Source organism: Herpailurus yagouaroundi, unplaced genomic scaffold (genome assembly GCF_014898765.1).
Source record: "Herpailurus yagouaroundi ecotype Mexico unplaced genomic scaffold, PumYag 163, whole genome shotgun sequence".
Classification (NCBI taxonomy): Eukaryota; Metazoa; Chordata; class Mammalia; order Carnivora; family Felidae; genus Herpailurus; species Herpailurus yagouaroundi.
Window position 1 is genome coordinate 41015638 of NW_024412404.1, and position 17072 is coordinate 41032709.

The following is a 17072-nucleotide window of genomic DNA, read 5'->3' on the forward strand; positions in this document are numbered from 1 at the left end:
TGTACAGAGCTTGTAATATGGTCTTCCTCAATTCAAATTGGTCCAAAAGGTTAACAAAAGTATAGTGCTAAAATCCAAAATTTCTTAGCAATAATTTTCAAACAGAAGTTCTAAAGAGTCAGAGGCTTCTGGTTCAGGAGCAAAATAAGAAAAAGAGAACCTCAACTTTAAAGGAAAGCTAATGACATAAAACCAGTAGATCAATCGCCCACTATCACCCATAAGTTGACCTTTTAAAATTACTACCAACTAATATATTCATTAGTTACGAACTCTTGATCTATTAAGAAAATACCATACTAGGAATCTCTTCTGGACTTTTAACTAAGAATGACACAGAGAAGCAACATTTCTGGCATTCTCATAAGGTTCTCATTTAGTGATTTCTTTCCATCCCCTTCTCCTAGGAGGGGTCACACACTGCCTCTCACACTTCAGTGATGTCATTTTGCTATCTATATATGAAACTCAGACTACTCATGGTGTTGGCACTTCCCATCCTCAAAGCTCACGCAATCAACAATTCTATGTATGCCAACCCTACTTCATATAGAGAGAGCTCTAACAGGACCCAAGTACCCACTCATTTGCTCCATACTGTGCTGATCTACGCAATTCTGTATTAATGTTGTGCATATCAAACGGTCTCTAAGGTTTCCCAAGAGTTAGATGTTTTACTTGATCACATTATTTATTCTGGGCCATGTGACAAAGTTGAACAAGTAAGGACCCTAGAGTCAAACACTAGGGTTCAAACCATGGCTCCATCACCTTCCAGCTGTGACCCCTAGTTTCCTCATCTGTGAAATGCTCTTTTACATAGCATATGTAAAACATAGCACTCTTGCAGCATTCTTGTCAGAATTAGAGATAATGAACTTAGTAATGCACTTAGAATAATGCCAGGCACATAGTAAAAATTCAATACTTAGTAACTCTTTTTAGAAGTATTATTCTGTTTTACATATGCTAGCTATGATCAGAATTTCAGAAGGTAAGTACCCCTGTAGAGTATCTAATTTACTCTCACCTTCCCTGACAGGGTAAATTTTAAAACAAAGGCTTGGATCATGGTCAATCAGCAGTTATGAAGACCCAAAGAAATCTTCCACCTAATCACTAATAACTCATCAGTTATCTTATAAGAGTTGGACAATGAGAGAGACTAAGCAATTGTTCCGTCCACTAGGTACTTGAGATGAAATGTAACAGTTCATCTTTTTTTTTTTTAAGTTTATTCATTTTGAGAGAGAGATTGAGAGAGAAAGAACAGTTCATCTTTTAGAATCATAGAATTCTAGGACCAAAAGGAACTTCAAGGAATATTTAAGATAGAAGAGTCCGTAAGTTGGGTCATGCGGGTGACAAGTTTCTTAAAGATATTCAGAAAAAATGGGTGCCTAGGTGGCTCAGTCAGTTAAGCGTCTGACTCTTGATTTCAGCTCAGGTCACGATCTCATGGTTTGTGGGTTCAGGCCCCGCATCAGGCTCTACACTGACAGCGTGGAGCCTTCTTTGGATTCTCCCTCTCCCTCTCTCTGGTCCTCCCCCACTCACACACTCTCTCTCTCAAAATAAATAAACATTAAAAAAAAAAAAAAGATATTCAGAAAAAAAAGTTCCCGAGGTTTCCTCCCTCCTTTCAATTGTTTTACCCGGCTCATGGCAACAATCTGTAAGAACAACATAACAACAATACATATAAATTAATACATGATCATAATCTCCACCAGGAGAGAGCTCACTCTCATCCTCACCCTCATTCTCCCTCTAAAGAACTAGAAGGTAGCAGGCAGAGGTGAGCTTATTTCTCATTTTGGTACAAGAAAGTAAGGAGTCAATCTGTGCAGAATTGTCAGAGCTCCAGGCCTTACCATGAAGATCTCATCATACATCAGCACCACTTTTTCCTTCAGTGGTTTTTTGGAAGCTGAAGATTTCCGGAGCAAACCCCCTCTTTTCTCCACCTGTGCCATGGTTAGAGAATCTGTGAAAAGAAAGCCACAGTCAGTACTCAAATGCTCTCCAAGATGCTGGATGGTCTGTTGAAAAGCTCTCAATGGGAACTTTTCTAAGAAAAAGAAAAAAATGATAAACCATGTAATAGATCTTGTGCATCTGTCCAACACCCCATCCCCTGACCAGGTAATTTCAAGGCTTAAATCATTGCTTGGCCTACAGCAAAACACATTTTACATCTTTAAAACCTGCCAGTGGACAAGGCTTACACCAGATCCAAAACCAAGAAAGAAAGTGTAACTAGCTCCAACTAGAATAGATCTGGCCATATATCTGAGGTTGATGGAAGGAAGGCTACAAAGCACACATTGCCCACAGACTGATGGTGAAGTTAAATTACAAGTATTGATTGAGCTCAGGACCATTAAGGCAGGAAGTGTGCTGCAGACTGATGTGCTCCATTGATTTCCCCAAAGTAAGTAAGTCCTCAGCACTGCAAAGTACTTGGCCTTCACTGCCTCATAAATCACACTGCACTTGACTGTCTTCAGAAATTCCTCTGGAAAGAGACCCAAGGCAGAAAATAGCAGTTATAAGGACAAAAATTAAATCTGATTTCAAAATAACCAAATATAACAATCTACTTCTGTCAAATCTAATTATATATATAACACTATTACAGATGAAACTTCAAAGTATTTTTCAATTCTTTTATAGAAGCAATTCCATGAATCACGCCCAATTTCCCCATCTTGTTTAAAGGAATTTCAAGTTTTTACAAGGGAGAACTTGAAATCCCACAGGTCTCCACTGTGGATTTACACATTTCCCCTCACTTCCCAGATTCTTTCTACTGTTGACAAAATTCCTGTCTCTCTCTTAAATTCTAGGCTCTAGTTGTGAAACTTAATCTCATCCAATGGCAAGTGTGGGCAGTAGCAAGGAGGCTGATTTTACTTCCAGACAAACCCAAAGCAGCAGAACAAAATTAATTTTGTTCAGTGACTTTTGGAAAATATGTGCTATGTTTCAAATCAAAGTCAAAATTTTATTTAAGGAAGAGATGCATCCAACACCTAAAAGACTGTATCTCAGACATGGCCTTTCTCTAATATATATAGCCAAAAAGGAGATTTACCTTTGAGCACAAAAAACACAAAGCACAGGAAATTTCTCCAACTAGATATCCAGCATCTTTGGCACATCTTATCCTTTTTTTATAAGCACTATGGTCCAGAGAAAACTGAAGGAAAAAAAAAAACTAACAACAACAACAACCAAAAAAGAGAGAGAAGATTCTTTGGGGCAATTTATACTATATTGATCATGGCTTTACCTTAAAGCATGAAATACAGCCTCTGTTCAAAACATTCTTGTGTCTTTTAAATAGGTTGTCAAGAGGAAGCTGTCCTTATCGGGGGAAAATAAATTGGAAATCAGCAAGATCCTATTAAAATAAATCAAAAGCAATGCAATTCTAAACTTAGTAGATACAGACCTTTCATGTGTTCAGCTTCAACCAGTTGATTAGCGGGAATAGCAGGAACCACTAGTTTCTGGGTGTGAGAAGCACCTGTTTACAAACACGCCCCTCTGAGGATTTATAATTGGGTTACAGCTAATCAATGTCCACCCCAAATCTAATAAACTCACTTTCTCTATTTCAGAATCAATACTTTCTAATAAGCAAAAGGGAATAGGAGAGGAGGGAAAAACAATTCCATCCAAAGTACCAGATTTCCTAAGAAGTTAAATTCTTTTCATCACTCTTCCTCATTTGGAGCAGGGGGGGAATTCAGCCAAGAGCCTTGTCTCATTACTCTCTGTCACCATCACAGACAATTGGAATTTACCACCCAAGGTGCCTGAAGTGTGACTGGAAACTGACAAGAGTCTCCTTCTCCTGCCAGCACTTCTAACCCATGGAACATAGAAAAAATTCCTTCTAGGGTTGAGGACTGAGAGAAGTGTAGAACTCTGTATTACAAAGTTTTGGGGGGGGGGGGATTTCAGAAATTAAGCCTCTGCTCTTAAATTTGAAAGTAAAATATCTGACTGGTAGAACACATCCGTAATGTGAGTGTAATTTATTTATGTCTTCTCAGGGTTTTTCTCCCTTTTGTAGAAAACCCCTCCTGTTTGTAGAAAACCAGTAGCAGCTAAGGAGCAGCAAGGCATTATGGACCAACCAACCAGCAAAACTGAGACTGGAACGCTAGGTTCCAACCACCTAGATGAAATGGAGCAAGTCACTGTGTTTCCCAGTTTCCTTACAAGTAAAACAAGGCCCTGGACTAGACATATCATTGAATAATTCTCTCAGCATCACTGAAATACCACAAACACATAAGAAACACCTAGGGGCACGTGGATGGCTCAGTCGGTTAAGCATCCAACTTCAGCTCAGGTCAAGATCTCACCATTCCTGGGTTCAAGCCCCACGTCAAGCTCTGTGCTAACAGCGTGGAGCCTGTCTTGGATTCTCCCTCCCTCTCCCTCTCTGCCCCTCCCTGACTCGCGTTTTTTCTCTCTCTCAAAATAAATAAACTTAAAAAAAAAAACAAAAAAAAAATCTAAATGTGGTTAAGACACTAATTTAGGCACTATGGGGTTACAAAAATGAAACTACAGAGCTGATCCTCTAGGATCTTTCAATCGATTGGCAGAGACAGACACATCAGACACATGATAACCCCACAGCACTAGGCGAATCATGCGAAACAGAGTAAAAGTACAAAGAAAATGCTATGGCATCATGAGGAAGGAAAAAAAGCATTCTGCGACTACACTATGACCTCTGTTGATCCGGGCTTTTAAATCCTTCTGGCGAAGCAGTAAATACAGCAAAGCCACTGTAATCCCACAGAAATGCCATCTTAGGCTTTAACACAGTTTCTCAGAAATAAGATATAATAGGCAAAATATAAAAAAGAATAAGGCAACATATCAATCCTAACTTCACTTACCATCAAATTTAGGAATGGTTTCAAATCCCCCAACCCAACAGTAAATGGTATATCAATGAAGTCTTTTATTACTAAACCTCAGGGACTGCCAATCCCATGACCCACAGAACAACTTCTCTCTGAAAGACTCAAGTCATACAACTTTTTAAGAATTCTATCTTAAGGCAATCCAGCCACGACTGTCTTAAATGCACATCATTTCATATCCCTTCAGGGTAAAACAACCAAATATCAAGATTTTAAAACCTAAAGCCAAACTCTGCCAATGCCTAATACACAAGAAATGCTAGTTACACTAAGCAAGTTAGTTATTCATTGACTTAACTGTCTTCTTGAGCACAATACATGCCAACTCTAGTAGCAGAAAATTAATTTAAAAGAAATTCACTCTAATTTCCAGAGAGTTTCCAGAGTTAATCTATCAAAAGTCTTGGTATTGTATCTACATGAGATGACAGAGGCTAATGAAACCCGAGGTAATCAATTCACAATATATGTAAATAAAACCACAGGGGTGCCTGGGTGGCTCAGTCGGTTGAGGGTTGAGTGTCTGACTTCAGCTCAGGTCATGATCTCACAGTTCAAGAGTTCGAGCCCCGTGTTGGGCTCTATACTGACAGCTCGGAGCCTGGAGCCTGCTTTGGATTCTGTGTCTCCCTCTCTCTCCCTGCTCCTCCCCTGCTCACATTCCGTCTCTCTTTCAAAAATAAATAAAGATTAAAAAAACTTTTTTTTTTAAACCATCATGCTGTTACGCCTTTTATACTGATGTATGTCAGTAATTTTTCAATAAAACTGGAAAAAATCTAAAAGCAAAACAGCTTGGGGCGCCTGGGTGGCTCAGTCGGTTGGGGCATGGGCATCTGACTTCGGCTTGGTCATAATCTTGCAGTTGGTGAGTTCGAGCCCCACGTCGGGCTCTGTGCTGACAGCTCGGAGCCTGGAGCCTGCTTCAGATTCCGTGTCTCCCTCTTTCTCTGCCTGAGAAAAAGGCACTCTACCCCACTCCCATTCTGTCACACTCTCTCTCTCTCAAAAATAAACATTTAAAAAAAGTTTAAAAAATACTAAATAACAGCAAAATGTCTTGGAGTTTTAGCCCCAATTCTTATACACTCATTCTATAAACTTTAATTTCCTTTCCTTCCCTGGGCTTCAATTTGCCAATCTGTAAAAAGCAGCACTGGCAAGTGTGTTCAGAAAAGGGAACCTCTGTACAGTGTTGGGAATGTAAATCAGTGCAGCCACTACAGAAAACAGTATAGAGGTTCCTCAAAATATTAAAAATAAAACTATGATATGATCCAGCAATCGCACTTCTGTGTATATATCCAAAGGAAATGAAATCACTGTCTCATTAAAGAGATACTGGCATCCCCATGTTCACTGCAGCATTATTCACAATAGTCAAGCTATGGAAACAACCTAAGAGTCTTATCAATAAATGAATGGATAAAGAAAATGTGGTATACACATAAAATGGAATATCATTCAGCTACAAAAAAGGAAGGAAATCCTGCCATTTGTAACAACATGAATATGCCTATGTGAGATGATAGATGAATGGTGTTTTTTTTTAATTTTAATGTTTATTTACTTTTGAGAGAGAGAGAAAGAGAGCAGCAGCAGCAGCAGCAGCAGCAGCAGAGGGGCAGAGAGAGATGGAGACACAGGAACTGAAGCAGGCTCCAGGCTCTGTGCTCGCAGCACAGAGCCCAACGCAGAGCGAGAACTCACGAGCCATGAAATCATAACCTGAGCTGAAGTCAGACGCTCAACTGACTGGGCCATCCAGGTGCCTCATGCATGAATGTTTTAATTAACCTTTTCATGGCAATCATTTCACAATGTATATGTGTATCCAATCATCACATTGTGCACTTTAAAATTATATATCGATGTTATATATTAATTATAATCTCAATAATATATCAATTATATCTCAATTCAATAAACCCGGGGGCCGGGGGGAGGCCATGGAACAGTTCTCTATAGGCTTCCAAATTTAATGGACTGGGGTTCTAGGTTCATACTGGTAATGGACTGTTAGCAAGTATCACCCTCTCTTCACTGGTGAGTGAAGCTCCAAAACACCACCTATAGGTAGATGCTGAGGTAAACATCCTACAACATTTCAACCAGTACATAAGAAAAGAAAAAGGAGAGAGAAAAGGAAAAAGGAAAGGAGAAAAAAAATGAATAAAAACCAATGTGCCCATCTTCTAGAAAGAAAAAACATATGCACAGATCAGGCATTCATTCATTCTACAAATATCTGTTGAGCACCTTTTTGGTACCAAGCACTAGGGATACAGAAGTTAACATGACAGACAAGATTTCTGCTTTCAGAGTTTTCATTCTAGAGTGGGGAAAAGATAACAAACAAGTGATAAGTACCTTGAAGACAAACTATATAGGGGGACTACATTAGACTGAGAGATTAAAGGCCTCTATGACAAGTAATATGTGGACTGGAACCAAAATAACAGGAAGGAAACAGCCACATGAAAGTCTTGGCAAAAGTGTTAGAGGGAAAGGCATAGAGGGAATGGCAAATGCAAAGTCTCCAAGATTTGAACATACTTGGCGTGTTCGAGGAACAGAAGAGCCAAAATGCCTAGATTATAATAAACATTTCTTTTTTGAAATGTTGAAAGGTTTCTGAAGTGGGTATTTTGTGTTTTTTGTGAGTTTTTTCCATACATAAAAAAGAATTCAAATGTCCATCAGCTGAATGGGAAGATTATAATTTATTCGTAGAACAGGGTACTACCCAGAAATTTAAAAGAACAAATTACTGAAAAAATACTGATCGCTTTCACAGATGTTGAATAAAAACCTCTGAAAGAAAAGAGTACAAACAAATGATTCTATTTATATGAAGTTCAAAGACAGCAAAATTAATCCATGGTGACAGAGGTCAGAACAGTGGTTACCTCTGGTGGGGAGATGAGTGGGAGGAAGTGGCACAAGGAAGCCTACTCAGGTGCTGAAAATGTGCTCTATCTTGATCAGAGTGGAGGTCACACAAAGAAAAGAAAGAAAATCATCAAGTTGTACACTTTCCATTACGTAAGCTATTCCTTGAGCTAAAAAAAAAAAAAAAAAAAAAAAAAGTCTGGGGGCCCCTGGCTGGCTCAGTCAGTTAAATGCCCCCAACTCTTGACTTTAGTTCAGGTCATGATCTCACAATTGTGGGATGGAGCCCCACATTAGGCTCTGCACTGACAGCACAGAGCCTGCTTGGAATTCTCTCTCTCTCTCTCTCTCTCTCTCTCTCTCTCTGTCTCTGCTCCTCCCCCACGCACTTGCACTCTCTCTCTCTCTCTCTCTCAAAATAAATTTTAAAAAAACTTTAAAAAATAAATATTTTTAAAAAATAAACATATAATAATTTTTTAAAAAGTCTGTGCGATCATACGTATATGAAAATTAACAGCACCCATGCAAAACACTAGAACTAGCAGGGACCCCAACTTGCACACTCAGGATACTAATCAAAAATAACAACCAAAACATTAACATTTGCTTAACATTTACTATGCACCAGGCACTGTTATAAGCACTTTGTATACATTAATTGGTTTTATCCTCACAGACCTATGATCCTGGAACTTTACCATAAGAAAACTAAAGCATAAAATGGTTACAAAAACAAACAAACAAACAAAATAACAAAAAAAAAACTTGCCAGTGTGAGAGTAGGGACTCAAACTCAGCCACATGTTAGAATCCCTGCTCTTAAACACTATGCTACCCTGTCTCTCAAAAGGCAGAAGAGTGGGCAGAAGTGGTGTAACCTATATATAAACAAAGCTGAGGATCTGCAGAGAAACTGAGATGAGGTTCCAGGCCAGTTCTCAATGAACAAACCTTAGGATGTCCAGATATCTTGAGTTTCAACACTCTAGTTTGCCAATGGGTAGAAGTGCCACCGTAAGTAGTAAAAGATACATATGCGTGTGTCTGACACATGCATGTATATATATAAATATTGTATATAAATATTGATAATGGTAAAGTGAAAAAGACATACAAATGAATGGAATGGTAGAAAAACTTGGAAGAAAACACTGGAAAGGAATCTGTCTAGTAAAGGTGATAGATGTATCCAATAATGGTAATAGAAAAAAAAAAAACAGCTGAAACTCAGTAATATCCACAAAAAGATTTAATTGATAATAACTTTTTTAATGTTTATTTTTGAGAGAGCGAGAGAGAGCGAGCACAAGTGGGAAAGGGGCAGAGAGAGAAAGAGGGAGGCACAGAATTGGTAGCAGGCTCCAGGCTCTGAGCTGTCAGCACAGAGCTCAATTCGGGGCTCAAACTCACAAGCTGCAAGATCATGACCTGAGCTGAAGTTGGGACACGTAACTGAATGAGCCACCCAGGCGCCCCGATAAAATTTTAATTGAGCTTAGTCAGTGCTCTAAGGATAATTCTCCACCAAAATTTGATAATGAACGGAAAGATACAGTAAGGTAAGACAGAAAGATGAAATGCAGAGCAAGTCAAGTATAAATCTATACAGCTCTCAGCTTAGGAACGATTATACTTTGCTACCACTGAGCTGTGATCACTTGTTTCAGAACCTCCTGAGGTGCCTCCTGAAAATGTAGATCCCTAAGCTCCCTTTTCCCACTACTGAAACAGACTTTTCAAGATAAGGACTAGGGGTCTAGATTTTTTTTTTTTTTTTTTTTTTTAGTACAGTTGACACTAGGGGTCTACATTTTTAATAATCACCCCAGGTCAGTGGTTCTCAACTGTGGCAATTTTGCCTTCCAGGGGAAATTAATGACTGGAAATATTTTTGTCTGTCACAACTGGGAAAGGAGATACTACTATCATCTACTAGGTAGGGGAAAGCTAACATTCTACAACGCACTGGACAGTCCTCACAACAATTATCTGGCTCAATATGTGAAAGTTAACAAGGTTGAAAAACTTTATCCCAAGTAATTCTGATACTCACTAAAGTTTGAGAAGTACTCATCAAAGCGTTGAAACTCATCAAATGCTTTGAAAGGAACATCTAAACATAGGACCATTCTGAGAGGATGAATAAAACTTGTCACCTCTAGAAAAGGCACTGGAGCAGCCCTCACCTATTCCCAGCTCATTCTCCCCACACTAACTCACCAATGGCATCCCCTCCCTTAGGACCTCAGCCCCAGTTTGTCCATCTGTGATAGATCACTACAAGACACACTGACTACAGTAATCTAAAATGCTTCAAGTGAAGGAGATAAAAATCCTGTCTCCCCAGAAGCTGTGGTTAGCTGAGTCAAATATTATCATTGCCCAGGGGCGCCTGGGTGGCGCAGTCGGTTAAGCGTCCGACTTCAGCCAGGTCACGATCTCGCGGTCCGTGAGTTCGAGCCCCGCGTCGGGCTCTGGGCTGATGACTCGGAGCCTGGACCCTGTTTCCGATTCTGTGTCTCCCTCTCTCTCTGCCCCTCCCCCGTTCATGCTCTGTCTCTCTCTGTCCCAAAAATAAAATAAAACGTTGAAAAAAAAATTAAAATATTATCATTGTCTGATCACTGGCCATTCACTCAATACACAAGAAGCAGTATGTTTATAAAACCAGAAATATAGTCTCCTACCCTGGCTCTCCTAAAAGTCCACAATTTCTCCAGAAGCATGGGTATACATGTGTGTGTATGCGTATGTATATGTGTGTGTGTCTAATCCTTAGGCAGAAGTTATCTGCTCCCTAAATTCTTCCGAAAGGCATACCACACTCCTTAAAGGTAAATACTAGCACTATAAACATTTAAGAAAATGTAGAGGATTTCTACTTCAAACTCCAACCCTTACCTTCTCAAACCAGTTCCTAACATGCCTCTTTCTTTCTGAAGGACCGAGGATTTAGTTCACTTGCTGGATTCACATCCTACTGTTCCACGTGGTTCCTCGCCACAGCTTCTCTCATAGCATGGGACACTGGTTCCCCCAATTCCACCCCACAGACTGTCTCTGAAGCATATAAAGCCTTTCCATTTTAATGGATTTTTAGTGCTAGTCACTCCAAGTCTCTCTTATCTCCAAAATAAAAACAGAGTGAGGTCTGCACTCATGAAGCCACCTCTTTGAATTTCTTCATGGAGAGCTAAAGGATAGGCCACCATCCCCTCAGGCTATCACTTTTCTTTTATGAAGTCCTGGGGAGGGAACTCATCACTCATTCCTCCAAATCTTTCAGAGCACAGCCTTCCAATCAAGGTGATATATGATAAATAACACTACTGAATACTGACTATATAGTTGGCACTGTTCTCAGTGCTTTAAATATACTTTATTTAATCCTTTAAAGTAGATAGGTACTATTGTAGTAGGTACTTAATTACCATAATTTGACAATGAAGATTTCACTTGCCAAAGTAAAACAGCTATAGAAAGTGGTAAAGACACTAAATCCTTCTCTGGTAGTCCTTTGTCCTAGCAGAATATCCCAGTAGTGCAAAAAATCAGGTGTTGACTAACGGAATACTCAAAAATCCGGATTCAGTTAAAGTTCTGTGGAAACTCCAAACTGACATCCATAATATCAACGTTCCCACCTTATCCAAGAAAAGTCAGTCAAGTCAGGACATTGTCTGACAAGCATCATCCCTATTTTCTACTAGGAAAGAACCAGCCTGATTCAGTAGGTACATGAGCCACTATGGGGCAGCATTCACATCTTGCATGTGCTCTACAGGGCTCACCTCAGAATGGGTGTTTAGCTTACACTTGAAAGTAGAAATAGGGGCGCCCGGGTGGCTCAGTCAGTTAAGCGACCAACTTCGGCTCAGGTCATGATCTCACCGTTGGTGAGTTCAAGCCCCGCACTGGGCTCGATGCTGACAGTTTGGAGCCTGAAGCCTACTTCAGATTGTGTCTCCCTCTCTCCTGCCCCTCCCCTGCTCATACGTGCTCTCTCAAGCGCGCGCTCTCTCTCTCTCTCAAAAATAAACACATACATACATACATACATACATACATACATACATAAAGGGGTGGGGGCGCCTGGGTGGCTCAGTCAGTTGAGCATCTGACTTCGGCTCAGGTCATGATCTTGCAGTTTGGGAGTTCGAGCCCCACACGGGCTCTGTGCTGACAGCTCAGAGCCTGGAGCCTGCTTCAGATTCTGTGTTTCCGTCTTTCTCTGCCCCTCACCCACTTGCGCCCTGTCTCTCCCTCAAAAATAAGTGAACATTTAAAAAAATGTTTAAAAGAAAAGAAAAGGAAAAAGGAAAGTAGAAGTAATTCAGGGACTTTCCTAAGACTAAGCAGCAAATGGCAAAAACAGGAATTTCCCAATCCTTACTCTAGGTATCAGCCACTGTCTGCATCCACTAGAGGTGAAGTAGCTTCACAGAAGAGAATTCAGTCTGGTCCCAAATGAATTTACGGAGTCTGCCTACTTGCACAAACTAATAATACAGATGAAGAGGTTTAAATAAACATGACTACCTCAGGTTCCCTTTCAAATTATTTTATACAAGAAGGAACACGCTTGCACCTTCATAAGGAGGACCCAACTCCAAACTGACAGGCTTTCGGGAAACTTTGACTGAAAATCACATTTTTCTGACATCTCCCAGAATGAGAGTTCATTGTAAGAACCTCTTCTCAATGAGCTGGAGCCTCCTGTAAATTAATACTGTCCATCTCCTGTTCAAGCCCTGAACCTCCTCAAGCAGCACGTCACTCATATCTTCTTCATTTCCTTTCCTGTTCAACCATACAAACCTCATGAATACCACCTAAGTATAAAACGAAAATTCTAAGACAGACTCTCATAATCTTCTTAAAACCCAACAGGTAACTGCAACCTTACTAAGTAAACGGATTTCTTGCTGGCTTAATAACTAACATTTATCAAGACCTTATAATGGCACAGGTAAAGCATGAGACAAAAAGGGGACCCAAAATTACTAAGTTATGGTACCTGCCTTGAGAAGCTCACTGCTGAATGGAAGAAGTGCAGATTCCAATTCTTCCTTATCAACAAACAAAACAGACATCATTTTCCCCAGCATTTTTTCATATATGGCCTCACCTACAGAGAGCTATGGCCAAGATACTAAGCTCGCCAGGCCTCCTTACTTCCAGCTGTCTCCTAACACTTCCCTGTGCACACCCCACAAACAACTTGATCTCAACAAACCAGATATCCCCCCTATACCTGTTTCCATAGTCACCCCAACCCTTAAAAATTTGCTCTACTTTTTCTAATCCACATCCTGGTCAGTGAAATGCCCATTCATCCAAGCTCTCAAATTACAAACCTTAGCCTACTCTCTCCCTAGTCACTAAGTTATGTTGCATATCTCAGAAATATTTGTAAAATCCATACCTCTCCTCTTCGTTCCCAATGCCACACGTTATTCAGACTCTAGGTAACTAGTTCACTGACACATTTCTCATTACTTTAATTCATACATCTGTCACTCCCTAACATAAATAACTCCAATGGCTCCCTACTTTCCTTTCAGTCTTACCTCATGGCAAGTTCTCCACCAAACATCCTGCTTAGGACAAATTTCTAATACTTAAACATCATGTTATTTCTTGTCGTCACAGTTTCACCATGCCTTTGTGCATGCTGTACTCTTGAACTGGAACACCTTATTTGTACAAGCTCCTACTCATCCTTCAAAACCCAACTAAAGTAACTCCTCCTTGCAAAAATATCCTTGACTCTCCCACACAATGGCAATATTCCCTTCACACTGTATAAATTTCTTTATATGGATATGTAACAGTGCACTATAATTTTCATATGAATGTTTCTCTGATGTCCTTGAGAAAAGATACTCCTATTTCTAACCACAGGGCCAGTTACATAGTATCTACTCAATAGGTGTGTGTTGAATAAACAGTTCACCTTCATATATCCTGGACCAATTTGTGATTGGCTGTTTTCCCCAAGTTTTATGATTTCTGAACTTGACTCTATGTGAGATTCCAACTGTCACAACTGCTTTGAGTTTTCAAGGGTTTTTAAAAATTCTATTACACAAATGTTGAACGAATGAGTGAATTATAATGCCTAAACATCCAATGAAATAGTCTTGGGGCACCTGGGTGGCTCAGATAGTTAAGGGTCAGACTCTTGATTTCAGCTCAGGTCTCAATCTCAGGGTCCTGAGTTCAAGCCCCAGCTTTGGCTCTGAGCTGGGCCTGGAGCCTACTTTAAAAAAAAAAAAAAAAAAAAAACAACTCATAAACGCTTCCCAATTGACTAAGAAGAGTGGGAATCCCCCCTTTACAATCCTAACAAGAAGGATCCACCTTTCCCTAGACTGATAGACTTGATATCCCAAAAACTTTCCCCTAGGAAAGTACTGTGCACACAAATCCAGCTGAAGACACACCCAAAATAATTCCATTAACTTGTGCTTAAGACAGGAACACAAACCATACTTGTCCTGGTTTACAAAGTCACTGGGAACTCAGAATAGCAAAGAAACCGTCCTCACTAAGCTCAAAACTTTTTCTGGAGAGAAAGAAATGGGGAAGGTCTGATGATCCAGAAACATTTTTCAGTCTGGCCCAAGTTCGCACTTCCCCAGTCTCCAAAGGCAGCATTCCCTGGCTTCTGATAGCTCTCCTTCCTCAGAGAACCTGCTTCTTTTCCTCTATTTATTTCTTCCCCACGCCTGCCTGGGAACAGGTTCATCTCCCAGGCTTGCACCAAGTAACCCTGAGAAAACACGGTCGCTTCATTGATTCTGGGTGTAAGGTGGACTGCAGCCCGTCAGAGACTGAAAAAAGGGGCAGGATGAGGGGCCTTCCAGAACAACCGGGCCTGCCTCTAACCCTTCTCAGAGGTCCTGTCCAAGGGCCCTCATCCCAGGGCCAGGCTGGGCTGGGCAGAAGGCCTCCCTCGAGTGGGGACAAGCTGAGTGGGAGAGGCTCTGGAGGCAGCTTGAGGCGGCAGGATCAGCCCCACGCTCGGGTCAAAGGTCAGCATCTCGGCAGCTAGGAGGACCCAGCAGGGAGTGGGAGGGCTGAGACCGGCACCGGAAGGTCCGAGGGACCAGCCGCTGGAGGAGCGAGCCGCTTCCAGCCCCCTCCGCCGCCCGGGCCCAGCCTCCTAGCCGCACGCAAGCTCGGCCCGCCTCAGCAGCTGCCCTCCCCCTCCCCCCCGCCCCCCCGCCCCCCCGCCCCCACCTTCGTCCCCAAGGCGAGCGCAGGCCCCGCCCCCAGACCGCCTCGGGGCCAAGGCCTAGTCCGACAGGAGCTGCAGGGGTTGCTCAGGTTCGGGGACCGACCCGGGCCGGCGCCGCTTACCGAGCCCCGGGCTCCTCCTCCACCACCCGCGCCGCTCCCGGGCCCGCTCGCTCCCGACGCCACCGACGCCGCTGTTACTCTCGGCTCACGGACGCGCTCCCGACCTCCCCCGACCCTTCCCCCGGCCCACGGTGCCCCGCCGGGTCCTAAAGCCCGCTGTGTGATAGGTACGTCCACGCCCGTTTCCTGAGCCTGGCTCAGACCATGGTTCCCAGCAATCATCGCAAAGACTACAACTCCCGAAATGCACCGCGAGAAATAAATTAGCCAAAGAAACATCTATTGAGAGTCTACTGGACACAAGCTGCAATAGCAGATTTTCAAATATGGGAGAAATATACATACACACTTTTTAAATACAGCGGACTCTGAACTCGGCAATTCCATTTATAGGAATAAAGATATATGTTCCAAGATGTTTATGGCAAGTTTGTAAATGAAAAATTGGAAACAAATCCATTCAACAAACAGTATTTTGTGCCTAGTGTGTTCAAAGTAACATGGGTTAACTGGGCAAGTAACTCCTCTGAGTCTCAATTTTCTCTGTACAAAATGGAAAATTTAAAAAAAGATAGGCTGCTGGGGCACCTGGGTGGCTCAGTGGGTTAAGCATCTGACTCTTCCTTTCAGCTCAGGTCATGATCTCAAGGTTCCCAGGATCAAGCCTTGCTTTGGGCTGCCTGCTGATAACACAGAACCTGCTTGGGATTCTCTCTCTCTCTCTTTCTCTGCCCCTCTCCTGCTTGTGCTCCCTCAAAAATAAGCATTTTAAATAAATAAATAAATAAATAAATAAATAAATAAATAAATAAATAATCAGACAGTGAGTTATCAAGGGCAGGCTTAGGAAGGCTCAAGTTGTAAATGCCCTGAAAGTTCAGAGAAGGGAAAATTCCATGTCAATCTCTGGAGGCTTCCTGGGGGAAGGTGAAGATGGGGCCAAGTCTTAGAGGAGAGGGTATAAAGGTGAAGCAACATAACACACTGTCCATGCCTATGTCAAAGAAGTTAATTAAATACAGATTCAGACAAGGGTTAAGTTTAGAAGGCCATACACTGAGTAGGTAAGAGCACAACCTCTGGAATACTGTGAGAATGAATCCTAAAACTGCTACCTATTTGCTGTATGTCTTTGGACAATTACTTGAGCCCTTTAAACCTTAGTTACAGGGTGCCTGGCTGGCTCAGTCAGAAGAGCATGAGACTCTTGATCTTGGGTGGTGAGTTCAAACCCTACATTGAGTGTAGCAATTACTAAAAATAAATATACTTAAATCAATAAATAAACCTTTGTTTCGTATCTGAAAAACAGGGATAATAAAAGGCCTATGTCATATTGTTTTGATTATCCAGCCTTGAACCCTTCTTCTCATATTCTGAGGGCCTCTTCCTTTGGGTATATTCTTGGTAGAAAACCAGACCTTGAGCAGCCAAAGTAAGTGAGTTCATATGACCTGACTTTGACCACTAGGTGCAGCCTCCAAGGTTTTGACTCTTGTCCAAAAGATGCAAAAATGAAGGGATGGTCAAAATTTATTCATAACAAGTATACCCTGGCCAGATGATTCCTGCTGAAAAACAGTCGTGCTTCCTATTTCTCGGCCTTCAAAGAGTATCTTGCTTCCTGCTCATTTTCCAAGCCTTCTCCTCCCTTATGTTCGAATAAATTTCACTTTTCTTAAGAGGGCCTATTTCTGTAACTATTCTGTAACTCTTAGCCAAAAGTTTCCTCAGTGATATCACACACACAGACATGTGGCCACTCAAGCTTATTCATTCCTTCACCAAACATCTATTGAAGTCTTTCTCTGTGCCAGGCTCATGTCTAAAAGTGAGGATACAAAGATGAAATAAATCCTG

At 41.4% G+C, this 17072-nt stretch overlaps 1 protein-coding gene across 1 annotated transcript in view; it reads right to left on the reverse strand.

The window, feature by feature from the left end:
* ARMH3 (armadillo like helical domain containing 3) overlaps window positions 1-15322 on the reverse strand; it is a 177392-nt gene extending 162070 nt beyond the window's left edge. Inside the window, exons 1-2 of the mRNA XM_040486247.1 lie at window positions 15213-15322; window positions 1875-1987 (exon numbers count right to left, since the gene is read on the reverse strand). Of these exons, the coding sequence (XP_040342181.1) occupies window positions 1875-1976 (102 nt within the window). The 5' untranslated portion in view covers window positions 1977-1987; window positions 15213-15322. The remainder of the gene's footprint in view (window positions 1-1874; window positions 1988-15212) is intronic.
* Window positions 15323-17072: the final 1750 nt, after the last annotated feature.